Source organism: Macaca fascicularis, chromosome 6 (genome assembly GCF_037993035.2).
Source record: "Macaca fascicularis isolate 582-1 chromosome 6, T2T-MFA8v1.1".
Lineage (NCBI taxonomy): Eukaryota > Metazoa > Chordata > Mammalia > Primates > Cercopithecidae > Macaca > Macaca fascicularis.
In genome coordinates, this window is record NC_088380.1 from 177,684,495 (window position 1) to 177,701,833 (window position 17,339).

At 37.9% G+C, this 17,339-nt stretch overlaps 1 protein-coding gene across 8 annotated transcripts in view; it reads left to right on the forward strand.

Moving 5' to 3' along the window:
- RANBP17 (RAN binding protein 17) overlaps positions 1 to 17,339 on the forward strand; it is a 436,622-nt gene that overhangs the window by 21,907 nt on the left and 397,376 nt on the right. For all 8 annotated transcript variants that reach the window (XR_012414614.1, XM_005558506.5, XM_045394506.3 and 5 more), the window contains exon 4: positions 13,753 to 13,919. Coding sequence is in view for 7 of the 8 variants with exons in the window: in XM_005558506.5 (XP_005558563.3) it covers positions 13,753 to 13,919 (167 nt within the window). In the remaining variant the exon portion in view is untranslated. The remainder of the gene's footprint in view (positions 1 to 13,752; positions 13,920 to 17,339) is intronic.

Sequence of the window (17,339 nt, forward strand, 5' to 3'; positions counted from 1 at the left end):
GTTAGTAAATCCTTAATGGCTTTTTAGTAGCAGACTTCCAAAAGATCCTGGATTTTTAGCATACTTTTAATTTCAGGTTTTCAGCTGACTTTAGCTATAGTATACAGTAGGTTAAGACTCATGTCTATGACTTTTACTCGAAGAACAGCAGTAAAGTACGGAAGTCTTCTATATTTAGCCAAGATTTATTTCAGTAGAAGATAATCTTCTCTGACTACTCTTTGAGATTGGAATAAGCCTTTAAAGATAAACCTTAAAATTCTCATTTTATGGTAATATCGTCCATTTCAGTTCCCTAGGTTTGGCATAGGAGATAGTGACTGTACTGGTGTGTGACTCTCTTCCTGGAGATTTCTTCCTGAAAAATGTAAGAGCTGTTGGTAAGAGCAGACTTGCACTGATGATAGTTGATCTCTGGTCTACAAAGATTTTGTAACTCCTTGGAAAGCCTCATAATCATTCTTGACCTCTTCGTAGCTAAAAATTTAGAGTAGTTAATCTGTAGGAATGCACTTCTAGGGGCCAAAAATGTGACTGACTTGGGAACAATTCTTAAACTGATTAGCTGTAATATAGTTTTGTGAATTTATTGCACTGATCCTGTACCTTGTGGTTATATTTGTCCCTATTACAGAAGTGTTGTTTTGTCTTCTTTAATATTGCTTGTAAACAGTAGTGCCCATTGAAACATATTTGATTTTTTAAAAATGTTTCCTATGAAAACTACCTATTAGTTTTATTAGATCTTGAATTTCTCCAAGATCCATATCTTGAAACCTTCACTCTCCACCTTTTTTTTTTTTTTTTTTTTTGCCATATCCAGTCTCTTTCATGATTTCCTCGATTGGCTGTGTTGTAAATCCTGTGAAGTCATGTACAACATCTGGACAGAGCTTCCTCCAGCAGGAATTTATTGTTTCAGGCTTGATGGCTTTCATGGCTTTTTCTGTAACAACAATGGCATCCTCAGTGGTAAAATCCTTCCAGACTTTCATGAATGTTCTCTCTGTGGGAGTTCTCTTCCATAGTGTTGACAATCCTTTTTATACAGTACCGTGTGTCATGAGCTTTGAATAAAGGTCCTTATGACCCCCTAATTTAGAGGCTAAATTAGAGATGAGTTTGGGGGCACATGGACCACTTTAATGTCCTCATTGAACTCATGGGGTTCTGAGTGGCCAGGGACATTGTCCAATATGAAAAGAACTTTAAAACGTATTCCCTTACTGGCAAGGTACTTACTAACATCAGGGACAAAGCATCTATGCCTGGCTAATTTTTTGTATATTTTTTGTAGAGATGGGGTTTCACCATGTTGCTCAGGCTGGTCTCGAACTGCTGAGCTCAAGCGATCTACCTGCCTCACCCTCCCAAAGTGCTGGGATCATAGGTGTGAGCCACTCTGCACGGCTACATCCGAGTTTTTAAAAAATGTCGTAAGTCTCCAAAAAATTTTCCGATATATTTATTGAAAAAAATATGCGTGTAAGTGGTTCTGTACAGTTCAAACTCATGTTGTTCAAGAGTGAACTGTTACCTTCTTTGGAGAGGTATCTGTTAAGGTCATCGGCCCATTTTTTTCAGGTTGTATTCTTATTTTTGAGTTTTAAGAGTTCTTTGTGTAGTTTGGAAAACGATTCCTTTGGTATGTCTTGTGCAAATATTTTCTCCTGATCTGTGGCTTTTTATTCTCTTGACAGTGTCTTTTGCAGAGCAAAAATTTTTCATTTTCATCACAGAGTTTACCTTATTCATTCTTTCTTTTGTGGATCATGCCTTTGGTGTTGCATCTAAAAAGTCATCACTGAACCAGGGTCACTTAGATTTTCTCTTATTTTATCCTCTAGGAGTTTTATAGCTTTATATTTTACACTCAGGTCTGTGAACCATTTTAATTTTTGTGAAGGGCATATAGTCTGTGTCAAGGTTCCATTTTTCCGTGTGAATGTCCAGTTGTTCCAGCACTATTTGCTGGAAAGACTTTTTTCCATATTTAAAAGACTCATACTTTGTTGTTCCCTTTGCTCCTTTGTCAGAGATCAATTGACTATATTTATATGGGTCTATTTCTGGGTTTTTTATTCTGTTCTGTTGATTGACATCTTAGTTGGTTTTGTTTTGCTGCCACAGCATACCTGAGACTGGGTAATTTATCAAGAAAGAAATGTATTTCTTTCTTTCTTTTTTTTTTTTTTTTTTTTTTGAGACGGAGTCTTGCTCTGTCACCCAGCCTGGAGTGCAATGGTGCTATCTTGGCTCACTGCAAGCTCTACCTCCCATGTTCAAGCAATTCTCCTGCCTCATCCTCCAAAGTAGCTGGGACTACAGGTGCGTACCACCACGCCTGGCCAATTTTTTTGTATTTTTAGTAGAGATGGGGTTTCACCGTGAGTTAGCCAGGATGGTCTTGATCTCCTGACCTCGTGATCCACCCGCCTTGGCCTCCCAAAGTGCTGGGATTACAGGCGTGAGCCACTGCGCCTGGCTGAAAGAAATGTATTTCTTACAGTTCTGGAGGATGGAAAGTTCAAGATCAAGGGGCTGGCATCTGGTGAGGGCCATCTTGGTGCATTATCCCATGGTGGGAGGGCAAAAAGAAGGCAAAAGAGAGTGATAAAAGGGGGCTGAAATCCTTTTTAAAGGAACCTACTCCTGAAATAATGACATTAAACCATTCATATGGGCAAAGCATTCTTGGTGTAATCATCTCTTAAAGATCCTGCCTCTTAAGATGTTAGAGTGGCAATTAAGTTTCAGCATGAGTATGGGAGGGGACAGACATTCAAACTGTAGCCGTTGATATGTCATTTCTTTCCCCGATGCCACACTGTCTTGATTACTGTAGCTTTATGGTATGCCTTGAAGTGGGGTAGTGTCAGTCTTCCAACTTTTTTCTTCTTCAGTATTGTGATGGCTATTTTGGGTCTTTTGCCTCTCAATATAACCTTTAGAATCAGTTCATTGATACACACAAAATACGGGGATTTTGATTGGGATTGCATTGAATCTTTGGATCAAGTTGGAAAGTACTGATATCTTAACAGTATTGAGTTTCCTGTCTATGAACATGTAATATGTATTCATTTATTTAGATCTTCTTTGGTTTGTTTTATTATAGTTTTGTAATTTTCCTCATATGGGTCTTGTACATATTTTGTTAGATTTAAACCTAAGTGTTAATATTTCATTTTTGAGGGTATAATGTAAATTATTTTGTGTTTTATTTCAAGTTCCACTTGGTGGTAAAGCAGAGTGATTGACTTTGGTAAACATTAACCTGTGTTCTGTAACCTTGCTATAATCATTTATTAGTTCATAATTTTTTTTGTCAGTTCTTTCAGATTTTCTACATAGGTTATCATGCCATCTGTGAGCACAGACACTTTTATTTCTTCTTTCCTAATCTGTATGCATTCTATTTCTTCTTCTTACCTTACTGCGTTAGCTAGGACTGACAGTATTATGTTGCAGAGCAGTGGAGAGAGGGGACATCTTGCCTTTTTCCCAATCTTAGTGAGAAAGCTTCAGGTTTCTTACCATTAAATATGATTTTTAGCTGTAGGTTTTTTGTAGATGTACTTTATCAGATTGAGAAAGTTGTCCTCTATTCCTAGTTTGCTGAGAGTTTTTTTTATCATCAATGCATGTTGAATTTTGTCAAATACTTTTTCTGCATCTATTTATGTTATCATGTGATTTTTCTTTAGCTTTTTTTTTTTATTTTGGTGGTTTCTTTTGGTTCCATGTTCTCTCTCTCTCCTTGTTTTCTTTTGCTGCCCTCTCTTTCTCTTGCACTCTCTCTCCAAATAGTTCATAAGCTAACTCTCTACACATAGATTATAGCTTATACTTCTCACTGTTCTTAGAATTTGGGGTTGTTTCCATCACAGGATTCTTAGTTAAATTTTGAGGTGTGTATCGTCTCTCTCCTTTCCTAAATGACATACTGGCTTTTGGGACCAAGGTAGAAATTGAATGTTTCTCCTTTCTTTTATATTATTTTTATATTTAGATAGCACACTCTAAAAGACTATCTACAAGTTTGGATTTAGAGTTTTGATTATTTTTATATTTAGATAGCATACTCTGAAAGACTATCTACAAGTTTGGATTTAGAGTTTTGATTATTTTTATATTTAGATAGCATACTCTGAAAGACTATCTACAAGTTTGGATTTAGAGTTTTGATTATTTTTATATTTAGATAGCATACTCTGAAAGACTACACGTTTGGATTTAGAGTTTTGAATTATGAATTATTATTAAAATATATGGTTTGTCCAATATTTGGAAACGGGAAACAAACAAAAAATCGGAATGAACCAAAATAACCTGACTCAGAGTCCCAGTCATTTCACCTTTTTGACCTTCATATTTTTGGTCTATAAGACAGAGTAATGGTACTACATAATAGCAGTATCTTCACGTTGCTATGAGAGCCACATCAAGTATTCGATAGGAAGCACTTCACAATTTCTGACATGCTTCATAAACATGAAATATTGTTGTTACTGTGATATAGGCTTTTGACACGCAAAAGAGCTCTAGTGTGCAGCTTTCCAATTTTCTACTGACTTTTGTCTGGGGTTTTTCCCAGCTGTTTGTTGTGGTTGTTGTTCTCCCATGTATCTTCCTGAACATTTCCATTTCTTTTTAGTATGGCTTTTCTCTATTGTACCAGTGAGGAGAAGATTGCTGATTTTTTTTTTTTCTTTATACTTTTAAGTTCTAGGGTACATGTGCATAACGTGCAGGTTTGTTACATATGTATACTTGTGCCATGTTGGTATGCTGCACCCATCAACTCGTCAGCACCCATCAACTCATCATTTACATCAGGTGTAACTCCCAATGCAATCCCTCCCCCCTCCCCCCTCCCCGTGATAGGCCCCGGTGTGTGATGTTCCCCTTCCTGACTCCAAGTGATCTCATTGTTCAGTTCCCACCTATGAGTGAGAACTTGCGGTGTTTGGTTTTCTGTTCTTGCGATAGTTTGCTGAGAATGATGGTTTCCAGCTGCATCCCGTGTCCCTACAAAGGACACAAACTCATCCTTTTTTATGGCTGCATAGTATTCCATGGTGTGTATGTGCCACATTTTCTTAATCCAGTCTGTCACTGATGGACATTTGGGTTGATTCCAAGTCTTTGCTATTGTGAATAGTGCTGCAATAAACATACATGTGCATGTGTCTTTATAGCAGCATGATTTATAATCCTTTGGGTATATACCCAGTAATGGGATGGCTGGGTCATATGGTACATCTAGTTCTAGATCCTTGAGGAATCGCCATACTGTTTTCCATAATGGTTGAACTAGTTTACAATCCCACCAACAGTGTAAAAGTGTTCCTATTTCTCCACATCCTCTCCAGCACCTGTTGTTTCCTGACTTTTTAATGATCGCCATTCTAACTGGTGTGAGATGGTATCTCATTGTGGTTTCGATTTGCATTTCTCTGATGGCCAGTGATGATGAGCATTTTTTCGTGTGTCTGTTGGCTGTATGAATGTCTTCTTTTGAGAAATGTCTGTTCATATCCTTTGCCCACTTTTTGATGGGGTGGTTTGTTTTTTTCTTGTAAATTTGTTTGAGTTCTTTGTAGGTTCTGGATATTAGCCCTTTGTCAGATGAGTAGATTGCAAAAATTTTCTCCCATTCTGTAGGTTGCCCGTTCACTCTGATGGTAGTTTCTTTTGATGTGCAGAAGCTCTTTAGTTTAATTAGATCCCGTTTGTCTATTTTGGCTTTTGTTGCCGTTGCTTTTGGTGTTTTAGACATGAAGTCCTTGCCCATGCCTATGTCCTGAATGGTATTACCTAGGTTTTCTTCTAGGGTTTTTATGGTATTAGGTCTAACATATAAGTCTCTAATCCATCTTGAATTAATTTTCGTATAAGGAGTAAGGAAAGGATCCAGTTTCAGCTTTCTACTTATGGCTAGCCAATTTTCCCAGCACCTTTTATTAAATAGGGAATCCTTTCCCCATTTCTTGTGTTTCTCAGGCTTATCAAAGATCAGATGGCTGTAGATGTGTGGTATTATTTCTGAGGACTCTGTTCTGTTCCGTTGGTCTATATCTCTGTTTTGGTACCAGTACCATGCTGTTTTGGTTACTGTAGCCTTGTAGTATAGTTTGAAGTCAGGTAGCATGATGCCTCCAGCTTTGTTCTTTTGATTTAGGATTGTCTTGGAGATGCGGGCTCTTTTTTGGTTCCATATGAACTTTAAAGCAGTTTTTTTCAATATTGTGAAGAAAGTCATTGGTAGCTTGATGGGGATGGCATTGAATCCATAAATTACCTTGGGCACTATGGCCATTTTCACAATATTGATTCTTCCTATCCATGAGCATGGTATGTTCTTCCATTTGTTTGTGTCCTCTTTGATTTCACTGAGCAGTGGTTTGTAGTTCTCCTTGAAGAGGTCCTTTACATCCCTTGTAAGTTGGATTCCTAGGTATTTTATTCTCTTTGAAGCAATTGTGAATGGAAGTTCATTCCTGATTTGGCTCTCTGTTTGTCTGTTACTGGTATATAAGAATGCTTGTGATTTTTGCACATTAATTTTGTATCCTGAGACTTTGCTGAAGTTTCTTATCAGCTTAAGGAGATTTTGGGCTGAGACGGTGGGGTTTTCTAAATATACAATCATGTCATCTGCAAACAGGGACAATTTGACTTCTTTTCCTAACTGAATACCCTTGATTTCTTTCTCTTGCCTGATTGCCCTAGCCAGAACTTCCAACACTATGTTGAATAGGAGTGGTGAGAGAGGGCATCCCTGTCTTGTGCCAGTTTTCAAAGGGAATTTTTCCAGTTTTTGCCCATTCAGTATGATATTGGCTGTGGGTTTGTCATAAATACCTCTTACGATTTTGAGATACGTTCCATCAATACCGAATTTATTGAGAGTTTTTAGCATGAAGGGCTGTTGAATTTTGTCAAAGGCCTTTTCTGCATCTATTGAGATAATCATGTGGTTCTTGTCTTTGGTTCTGTTTATATGCTGGATTACATTTATTGATTTGCGTATGTTGAACCAGCCTTGCATCCCAGGGATGAAGCCAGCTTGATCATGGTGGTTAAGCTTTTTGATGTGCTGCTGGATCCGGTTTGCCAGTATTTTATTGAGGATTTTTGCATCGATGTTCATCAGGGATATTGGTCTAAAATTCTTTTTTTTTTGTTGTGTCTCTGCCAGGCTTTGGTATCAGGATAATGTTGGCCTCCTAAAATGAGTTAGGGAGGATTCCCTCTTTTTCTATTGATTGGAATAGTTTCAGAAGGAATGGTACCAGCTCCTCCTTGTACCTCTGGTAGAATTCAGCTGTGAATCCATCTGGTCCTGGACTTTGGTTGGTAGGCTATTAATTATTGCCTTAATTTCAGAGCCTGTTATTGGTCTATTCAGGAATTCAGCTTCTTCCTGGTTTAGTTTTGGGAGAGTGTAAGTGTCCAGGAAATTATCCATTTCTTCGAGATTGTCTAGTTTATTTGCGTAGAGGTGTTTATAGTATTCTCTGATGGTAGTTTGTATTTCTGTGGGGTTGGTGGTGATATCCCCTTTATCATTTTTTATTGCATCTATTTGATTCTTCTCTCTTTTCTTCTTTATTAGTCTTGCTAGCAGTCTTATCAATTTTGTTGATCTTTTCAAAAAACCAACTCCTGGATTCATTGATTTTTTGAAGGTTTTTTTGTGTCTCTATCTCCTTCAGTTCTGCTCTGATCTTAGTTATTTCTTGCCTTCTGCTAACTTTTCAATGTGTTTGCTCTTGCTTCTCTAGTTCTTTTAATTGTGATGTTAGGGTGTCAATTGTAGATCTTTCCAGCTTTCTCTTATGGGCATTTAGTGCTATAAATTTCCCTCTACACACTGCTTTAAATGTGTCCCAGAGATTCTGGTATGTTGTACCTTTGTTCTCATTGGTTTCAAAGAACATCTTTATTTCTGCCTTCATTTCATTATGCACCCAGTAGTCATTCAGGAGCAGGTTGTTCAGTTTCCATGTAGTTGAGCGGTTTTGATTAAGTTTCTTTTTTTTTTTTTTTTGAGACGGAGTCTGACTCTGTCACCCAGGCTGGAGTGCAGTGGCGCGATCTCGGCTCACTGCAAGCTCCGCCTCCCGGGTTTACGCCATTCTCCTGCCTCAGCCTCCCGAGTAGCTGGGACTACAGGCGCCCGCCACCTCGCCCGGCTAGTTTTTTGTATTTTTTAGTAGAGACGGGGTTTCACCGTGTTAGCCAGGATGGTCTCGATCTCCTGACCTCGTGATCCGCCCGTCTCGGCCTCCCAAAGTGCTGGGATTACAGGCTTGAGCCACCGCGCCCGGCCTTGATTAAGTTTCTTAGTCCTGAGTTCTAGTTTGATTGCACTGTGGTCTGAGAGACAGTTTGTTATAATTTCTGTTCTTGTACATTTGCCGAGGAGTGCTTTATTTCCAAGTATGTGGTCAATTTTGGAATAAGTGTGATGTGGTGCTGAGAAGAATATATATTCTGTTGATTTGGAGTGGAGAGTTCTGTAGATGTCTATTAGGTCTGCTTGCTGCAGAGATGAGTTCAATTCCTGGATAGCCTTGTTAACTTTCTGTCTCGTTGATCTGTCTAATGTTGACAGTGGAGTGTTGAAGTCTCCCATTATCATTGTATGGGAGTCTTAAGTCTCTTTGTAAGTCTGTAAGGACTTGCTTTATGAATCTGGGTGCTCCTGTATTGGGTGCATATATATTTAGGATAGTTAGCTCTTCCTGTTGAATTGATCCCTTTACCATTATGTAATGGCCTTCTTTGTCTCTTTTGATCTTTGATGGTTTAAAGTCTGTTTTATCAGAGACTAGTATTGCAACCCCTGCTTTTTTCTGTTCTCCATATGCTTGGTAGAACTTCCTCCATCCCTTTATTTTGAGCCTATGTATGTCTCTGCATGTGAGATGGGTCTCCTGAATACAGCAGACTGATGGGTCTTGACTCTTTATCCAATTTGCCAGTCCGTGTCTTTTAATTGGAGCATTTAGTCCATTTACATTTAAGGTTAATATTGTTATGTGTGAACTTGATCCTGCCATTATGATATTAACTGGTTATTTTGCTCATTAGTTGATGCAGTTTCTTCCTAGCCTTGATGGTCTTTACATTTTGGCATGTTTTTGCAATGGCTGGTACCGGTTGTTCCTTTCCATGTTGAGTGCTTCCTTCAGGGTCTCTTGTAAGGCAGGCCTGGTGGTGACAAAATCTCTAAGCATTTGCTTATCTGTAAAAGATTTTATTTCTCCTTCACTTATGAAACTTAGTTTGGCTGGATATGAAATTCTGGGTTGAAAATTCTTTTTAAGAATGTTGAATATTGGCCCCCACTCTCTTCTGGCTTGTAGAGTTTCTGCCGAGAGATCTGCTGTTAGTCTGATGGGCTTCCCTTTGTGGGTAACCCGACCTTTCTCTCTGGCTGCCCTTAAGATTTTTTCCTTCATTTCAACTTTGGTGAATCTGGCAATTATGTGTCTTGGAGTTGCTCTTCTCGAGGAGTATCTTTGTGGCTTTCTCTGTGTTTCCTGGATTTGAATGTTGGCCTGCCCTACTAGGTTGGGGAAGTTCTCCTGGATGATATCCTGAAGAGTGTTTTCCAACTTGGTTCCATTTTCCCCCTCACTTTCAGGCACCCCAATCAGATGTAGATTTGGTCTTTTTACATAATCCCATACATCTTGCAGGCTTTGTTCATTTCTTTTTCTTCTTTTTTCTTTAGATTTCTCTTATCGCTTCATTTCATTCATTTGATCCTCAATCGCTGATACTCTTTCTTCCAGTTGATCGAGTCAGTTACTGAAGCTTGTGCATTTGTCACGTATTTCTCGTGTCATGGTTTTCATCTCTGTCCGTTCGTTTATGGCCTTCTCTGCATTAATTATTCTGGTTATCAATTCTTCCACTCTTCTTTCAAGATTTTTAGTTTCTTTGCGCTGGGTACGTAATTCCTCCTTTAGCTCTGAGAAGTTTGATGGACTGAAGCCTTCTTCTCTCATCTCGTCAAAGTCATTCTCCGTCCAGCTTTGATCCGTTGCTGTCGATGAGCTGTGTTCCTTTGGAGGGGGAGATGTGCTCTTATTTTTTGAATTTCCAGCTTTTCTGCCCTGCTTTTTCCCCATCTTTGTAGTTTTATCTGCCTCTGGTCTTTGATGATGGTGACATACTGATGGGGTTTTGGTGTGGGTGTCCTTCCTGTTTGTTAGTTTTCCTTCTAACAGTCAGGACCCTCAGCTGTAGGTCTGTTGGAGATTGCTTGAGGTCCTTTCCAGACCCTGTTTGCCTGGGTGTCAGCAGCAGAGGCTGCAGAAGATAGAATATTGCTGAACAGCGAGTGTACCTGTCTGATTCTTGCTTTGGAAGCTTCCTCTCAGGGTTGTACTCCACCGTGTGAGGTGTGGGGTGTAGGTCTGCCCCTAGTGGAGGATGTCTCCCAGTTAGGCTACTCAGGCAGTCTGTCCATTCTCAGATCTCAACCTCCGTGTTGGGAGATCCACTGCTCTCTTCAAAGCTGTCAGACAGAGTCGCTTGCGTCTACAGAGGTTTCTGCTGCTTTTTGTTGTTGTTGTTGTTGTTGTTTATCTGTGCCCTGTCCCCAGAGGTGGAGTCTACAGAGACTGGCAGGCCTCCTTGAGCTGCTGTGAGCTCCACCCAGTTCGATCTTCCCAGGGCTTTGTTTACCTACTTAAGCCTCAGCAATGGCAGGCGCCCCTCCCCCAGCCTCGCTGCTGCCTTGCGGTTAGATCGCAGACTGCTGTGCTAGCAATGAGGAAGGCTCCGTGGGCGTGGGACCCTCTCGGCCAGGTGTGGGATATAATCTCCTGGTGTGCCTGTTTGCTTAAAGTGCAGTATTGGGGTGGGAGTTACCCGATTTTCCAGGTGTTGTATGTCTCAGTTCCCCTGGCTAGGAAAAAGGGATTCCCTTCCCACTTGCGCTTCCCAGGTGAGGCGATGATGCCTCGCCCTGCTTCAGCTCTGGCTGGACGGGCTGCAACAGCTGACCAGCACCGATTGTCTGGCAGTCCCCAGTGAGATGAACCCAGTACCTCAGTTGATAATGCAGAAATCACCTGTCTTCTGTGTCACTCGCGCTGGGAGCTGGAGACTGGAGCTGTTCTATTCGGCCATCTTGCTCCCTGCTGATGTTTTAAATGATTGTAATTATTGGTGCTTACTGAATTGGAACAATCTTATAGTTTATATAAAAAGCCTAACATGAGAATATTTTGTCTAAAACATTCAACTAAAGTAACAGAAACATATTCTAGTGAATTTTTTTTTTCTGCTTTAGATAATGAATTTATTGGCCCCGGGTACCTTTGTTTGGGCAGTCTGGGAGCATGTCCTTGTTGGTATCTAGCTGTCAATGTGAAGCTTGGGTTGTCTCCCATTTGTTTGTTTTATTATTATTTTGAGTTTGCCCTCCTCCTAGTGGTTACCACTACCCATATATGGTTTGCCTGTGCCCACTCCAAGATGAGCATTTTCAAGATATTAAAAATAAAAGTGTAATTGAAGTAAATACACTGGATTTTCTTTTATATTCAGGAAGCAGTGTCATCTTCTTAAGTTTTGTTATTGAAACAAAAGATTACATGCAACAAAGCTTAGAACCATTTTACTGTGATTCATAGGAGAAACCTCTCTGAAATCTGTCCTAATGCTAAGGAAATTATGCTTTTTTTCAAAATATATTTTATCTTTTTAATTATATAACAGTATTTTAATATTAATAAAAATTAAGGTTGAAGTATAATAGTTACAAGAACTTTTTTAAATATCAAGAATCTTACTACAATTATCAAGAATGCGTGTTGAATACATTCTTGGATTTTGGAGTTGTTTCCATCAAGGCTATTTTTAATTAAATATTGAGGTATTTACCTTTTCTTTACTCTTTTCCCAAATGGCATGCTGGCCTTTCAGGCCAAAGTGGAAATGGAGTTTTTTCTCTTTTAAAAATTCTTGTAATTTTCTGAGAGACTTCTTGGTGTATTTGTTATCTGACTTCATTAGTCAACTAGAAAGCTCATAACTGAATTTACTACCCACTTGTAACAGTTGTGATGTATTACCTTTATTACAAGCTTGACTTTCCTATTCTACTCATGCTTTCTTGAATTAATATATTTATTTTATCATATTGTACTATTTGTGTTTGTTTTTTTGGGGACAGCATCTCAGTCTGTCACCCAGGCTGAAGTGCAGTGGCACCGTCATTCTCAGCATCCCGAGTAGCTAGGACTGTAGGTGCATGTCACAATACCCAGCTAGTGTTTTAACAGTTTTTTGTAGAGATGGGGTTTATTTGTATTTTTAATGCTACCTCAAGAAGACAGTGTATAGTCACTTTTGCTGTAATATGACATGTTCCTAAAAGTGACTGTGCTATGCAGTGCTGCATAATAAAAAGCACAGGGCTTATGAGAGAAATTAGATTATGAAAATAAAATTTAAAAGTCTTGTCAGTGACATATTTTAAAAAAGGTAGAAATCAAATCAAAGGTTAGTAGAGTTTTACACATGTTAAATGGTTAAGAAAAACATAGTACAATAAATATGACACTCTATCTTGGGAAAGACCTGAAGTTTGTTCATAGAAGTGGGCCTCAGAAGGGTTGCAGCTTGTGAGTTATTGTAAAGTGGTGAAAGAAAGATGATCTGAAATAGTATGGAAAAATATAGTACCAGATAAGGATGGGTGGGGTTGATGATACATAGTAGATGTTTGAGGTGTATGCATTTTGTTGGTAGCTTAGTTCAATTTGGCCTCTATATTAGTCGATTCTCACAATGCTATAAAGAAATATCTGAGACTGGGTGATTTATAAAGAAAAGAAGTTTAATTGGCTCATGGTTCTGCAAGCTGTACAGGTAGCCTGGCTGGGGAGGCCTCAGGAAACTTCCAATCATGGCAGTAGGTGAAGGGGAAGCTGGCATGTTTTACATGGTTGGAGCAGGAGGAAGAGAGAAGGGGGAAGTGCTACACACTTTAAACAAGAAGATCTAGTGAAAATTACTGTCATGAGAACATCAAGATGGTAATCTGCCCCCATAATCCAGTCATCTCCCAACAACAGGTCCCTCCTCCAACACTGGGGACATGAGACTTGGGCAGGGACACAAATCCAAACCATATCAGCCTGGTTTCAGTTTTCTGCATTCAGCTAGCATTTTTTGGTAGATAAAATCATGCAGAAACAAAAGTGACGTATATAACAAAAGTGTTCTATTCAGGTTTTTCCCTAATATATCAAATGCATTGGAACAAATTTGCTTTTCCAAAACAAGCCTAATAAAATAACTATATAAATAAATATGTATCTTGAGTAGAGCTATTAACTTTTTGTCACAGCATGTCATTGCCACCTCTTTTTCTGTTTTTTTTTTTTTTTTTCCCCCCACAAATACTGCAACTTTTTTGTGTAAAGTTGACAAAATTCTTTTTTTTTGTTTTTTGTTTTGTTTTGTTTTGTTTTTGTTTTTTTACTTTAAGTTCTGGGATACATTTGCTGAACATGGAGGTTTGTTACATAGTTATATATGTGCCATGGTGTTTTGCTGTACCTATCAACCTGTCATCTAGGTTTTAAGCCCTGCATGTATTAGGTATTTGTCTTAATGTTCTCCCTCCCGTTCCCCCCATCCCCACCTCTCTTTCTTCATATGATTCACATTATGTTGTTTCTGAAAAGTCCAAATGATCATGGAGTGTTTTCTTTGTAGGAAACTACATTCTGAATTATGTGGCATCACAACCCAAGCTGGCCCCCTTTGTCATCCAAGCTCTTATTCAAGTCATTGCTAAAATCACTAAGTTGGGGTGGTTTGAGGTTCAGAAAGAGCAATTTGTCTTCAGAGAAATTATTGCTGATGTGAAGAAGTTTCTCCAGGTAAGAAGTCGTTGCTACATTGTTAGAACATCACTACTTGCTTTTTTGGTTTAGAATACTGCTCTGCTTAAAGCCATATGGTTTGTTTTGTGACTACTAGTACCATGTTAATTAAGATTTATTATTTATACTCTGGATCCTTTATCATTTATTGTCAGTAAATGAGGGTCCTGCTGTTACACAATTTCCAAACCAGAAGAATGTAAATAATCATGTTTTCTAATTCCAAAATGTATGTTCGTTTATGACATGTATGTCTATGTACTGTATATATATAAAATATGTACATAATGCTTTTCATAGATTATGTAATTAAATGTTCGTCACAACCTAAAATGAAACGGATTTTATTTTGTAAATAAGAAAACAGGCTAAGCGGGGTTAAATTTCTGTAAGATTGCATGGTGGTGACTGATTAAAGCATACAGCTAGCACTTTTAACAAGCCTCCAACTTATGATACATTTTAAAATTTTTACCCTATACCACATTGACTATATTAGTTTCTCAAGAATGTTTTCAATTTGATCATTACATGTTGTGTATAGGCATCAAATAGGTACAGCTATTATATATCAATAAAGAATGGTTATTTTAAAAACAGTATTTTTAACCTAAGTGATTAAAATAAAGTCATAGCATATGCACATTTAACTTGCATAAATTCAGATATATTCCAGACTGCCAAAAAAAAAAAAAGAAAAAAGAAATAAAGGTAGGAAAGCATTAAACTAAATTATGCCAGTGATTCCATGTCCTGAGATGATTTAGGGAAACCTGAATCTGCTCTTGTTTCCTGTTTACTCTTACTTAGGGTAAGTGTCACGCCTTGCTCAGTATGATTCAGATATTTGAAGATATATGTATATATTTTTTCATACAAACGCAATTCCCAAGTAGAAGAAAACTATTTTATCTGATGTCCAGCTAAAGAAATGACCTGGGCTGGGCATGGTGGCTCACATCTATAATCCCAGCACTTTGGGAGGCCGAGGCGGGTGGATCACGAGGTCAGGAGATCGAGACCATCCTGGCTAACATGGTGAAATCCTGTCTCTACTAAAAACACAAAAAATTAGCTGGGCGTGGTGGCAGGCGCCTGTAGTCCCAGCTACTTGGGAGGCTGAGGCAGGAGAACAGCGTGAACCCGGTAGGTGGAGCTTGCAGTGAGCGGAGATTGCACCACTGCACTCCAACCTGGGCGACAAAGCGAGATTCCGTCTCAAAAAAAAAAAAACAAAAAACAAGCAACATGATCTGTTAGTATTCTTGAGGAAAAATTGACAGTTTTGATTAATAGAGAGATGGTTCAGTTTTGGTTCATGGTTGAGTATGGGCAATTTTGACTTTCAGAGATTTTACTTTTATGCAGTAACTTTAAAATTCAACCCCTGTGTAAGAAATAAATTCATCATATAGTGCAATGCTGGAAACCTCAGAATATGAAATGCTAGGTTATGCTGCTTCTGTCTTATCCATGTTGTTAAAACCTGGTTAACAAATATTTGATCGTTTAGAACTTTACAGGAATAAGTGTTCCTAGCTCTGAGGAGGTCAGTTTATACTAGGGCAGAAGGGTAGTTTATTCAGGACAAGTATGAACTTCACACTTCAGAGTTGCATTTCTAATTTTGGCAAGCACAGTAGCATCCCCCTTTTGTCTTTTACTAAGATTGTTCATCAAAACTTACTTGAGTAGACAAGAAGCGACCATGCAGTTCTTTTAAAATAAAATCAAGATTGAAACTGAATGAAATTCTTGTTGGCTAACATATCTCAAGCTCCCTCTTTAGTGGCCAGTAAGCTCAGCTTAAGTTGGGATTCAATGTACTTTTGCCAGTTCTGGAAGACCAAAAGAAGCAAGATGTTTTAGCTTGAAAGTTTATTATATAATAGTATCACCACAGAATAGTTAGTACTTGTTTTCTAGAGATATATATATATCTCCGGAGATAGATATATATATATCTTTCTTGACCTAACCCTGACCCTGCATCATGAGAAAGTCAATTTTGGCTTTAGTGTTTTAGTATTCTAGAATATTACTGTATGGTTCCTTTGGGTATTAGTAGCTTTTTTGAATTTTGTCCTAAAAATTATTTTAAGTTTGTCACATTTTTAACAGCCTGAACTTTTGTGCGTTCTCTTTTTTCTATTATTACAGCCCTCTTGCTGCCACACTCCAAACATACTTATGTGTCTCCTTTCTACTTATATACTCAGGAGATCCTACTGTCATCTAGGGCAGTGCTATTCAAATTACTGGTCTTCAGCAAGATAAGGAGCTTACGTAAGACTGTGAATGAACATAGTGCCTTCTTCATTGAGAAAGACTTGCTATGAAAAAAAAAGCCAGCTAACCTAAACAGTGTACTTTGTGACTTAGCTGTTTTATAGTCTGTTACATGCTCTTTATTGTGTCACAGACCAGTAACTATTTTCAGATTAGAATTGAGTTTGTAGATCATCAGTCAGCTGGTTTTAGCAATTGGTCAGGTTACCACACTTTGGGGAACACGAACCTGGTATACACATAGGATGGATGTTTCAGTGTGTAGGAAATCTGGAGCTCAGTTCAGACACTCAGACTGTCCTGAAAGGCCATAAATAATTAAAATGCAAAAATTGTGGGACTTTTTTTTGTTCTGAGGTAATTTGAATTTAATTACATCCAGTGATAATGGAATTCTGTGATAGTTAAAAGGGATGACCAACTATAAAAATAAGATTTGAAAAGTGTATCTATCATCTGTGTCAGTTTTTAAAAATGATTGCAATGTAATTGGATGCCACATTTATGATTTTCATAATTCCAGTATGATTTCACACAAGGGTAGTTTGTTAGTAATGTGCATATAAAGTCTGAATTTTAATGATGGAAAATGTGAGGTTAAATTGGAAGCTGATTAAATTAAAAACATTGTGTAGTCATGTATTTATCCCATTGCATTGTGTACTTTACATGCCATCATTATAGGTATGTAACAATTGCATACACATGCACAATTAATGTTAAAAGAGCCTAAGTGATCCTATCTGATGTTAGAACAAGAGATTTGAATTAGTTATTGAGCTATTTATTATTTATTTATTGAGTGCCTCTATCTCAGTAGGCTTTAAGCAAATTATACAGCTAAAAGCATTTATTGCTTATTTTTAATCTTGGTCTTATAAAAAGTATTAAGCTAAATTCTTGTATTTTGAAACTTTGTTTGTTTGTCCTAAGTGCTGGAACCATTTTGTTGAGTATCTTGCATTTATAAGGTAGGAGCTTTTTCCCATTTAGCTCTGTGTACCTAAATTTATCCTTCAAAAAATAGGTTTGAAATTATTTTGTTTATAGAAATCATAGTGATTTTTCTTTATATGTTAAAATTTTATTTCAATTTTGTGATTAAGTAAATGTGGTGTTTTAGTCTTT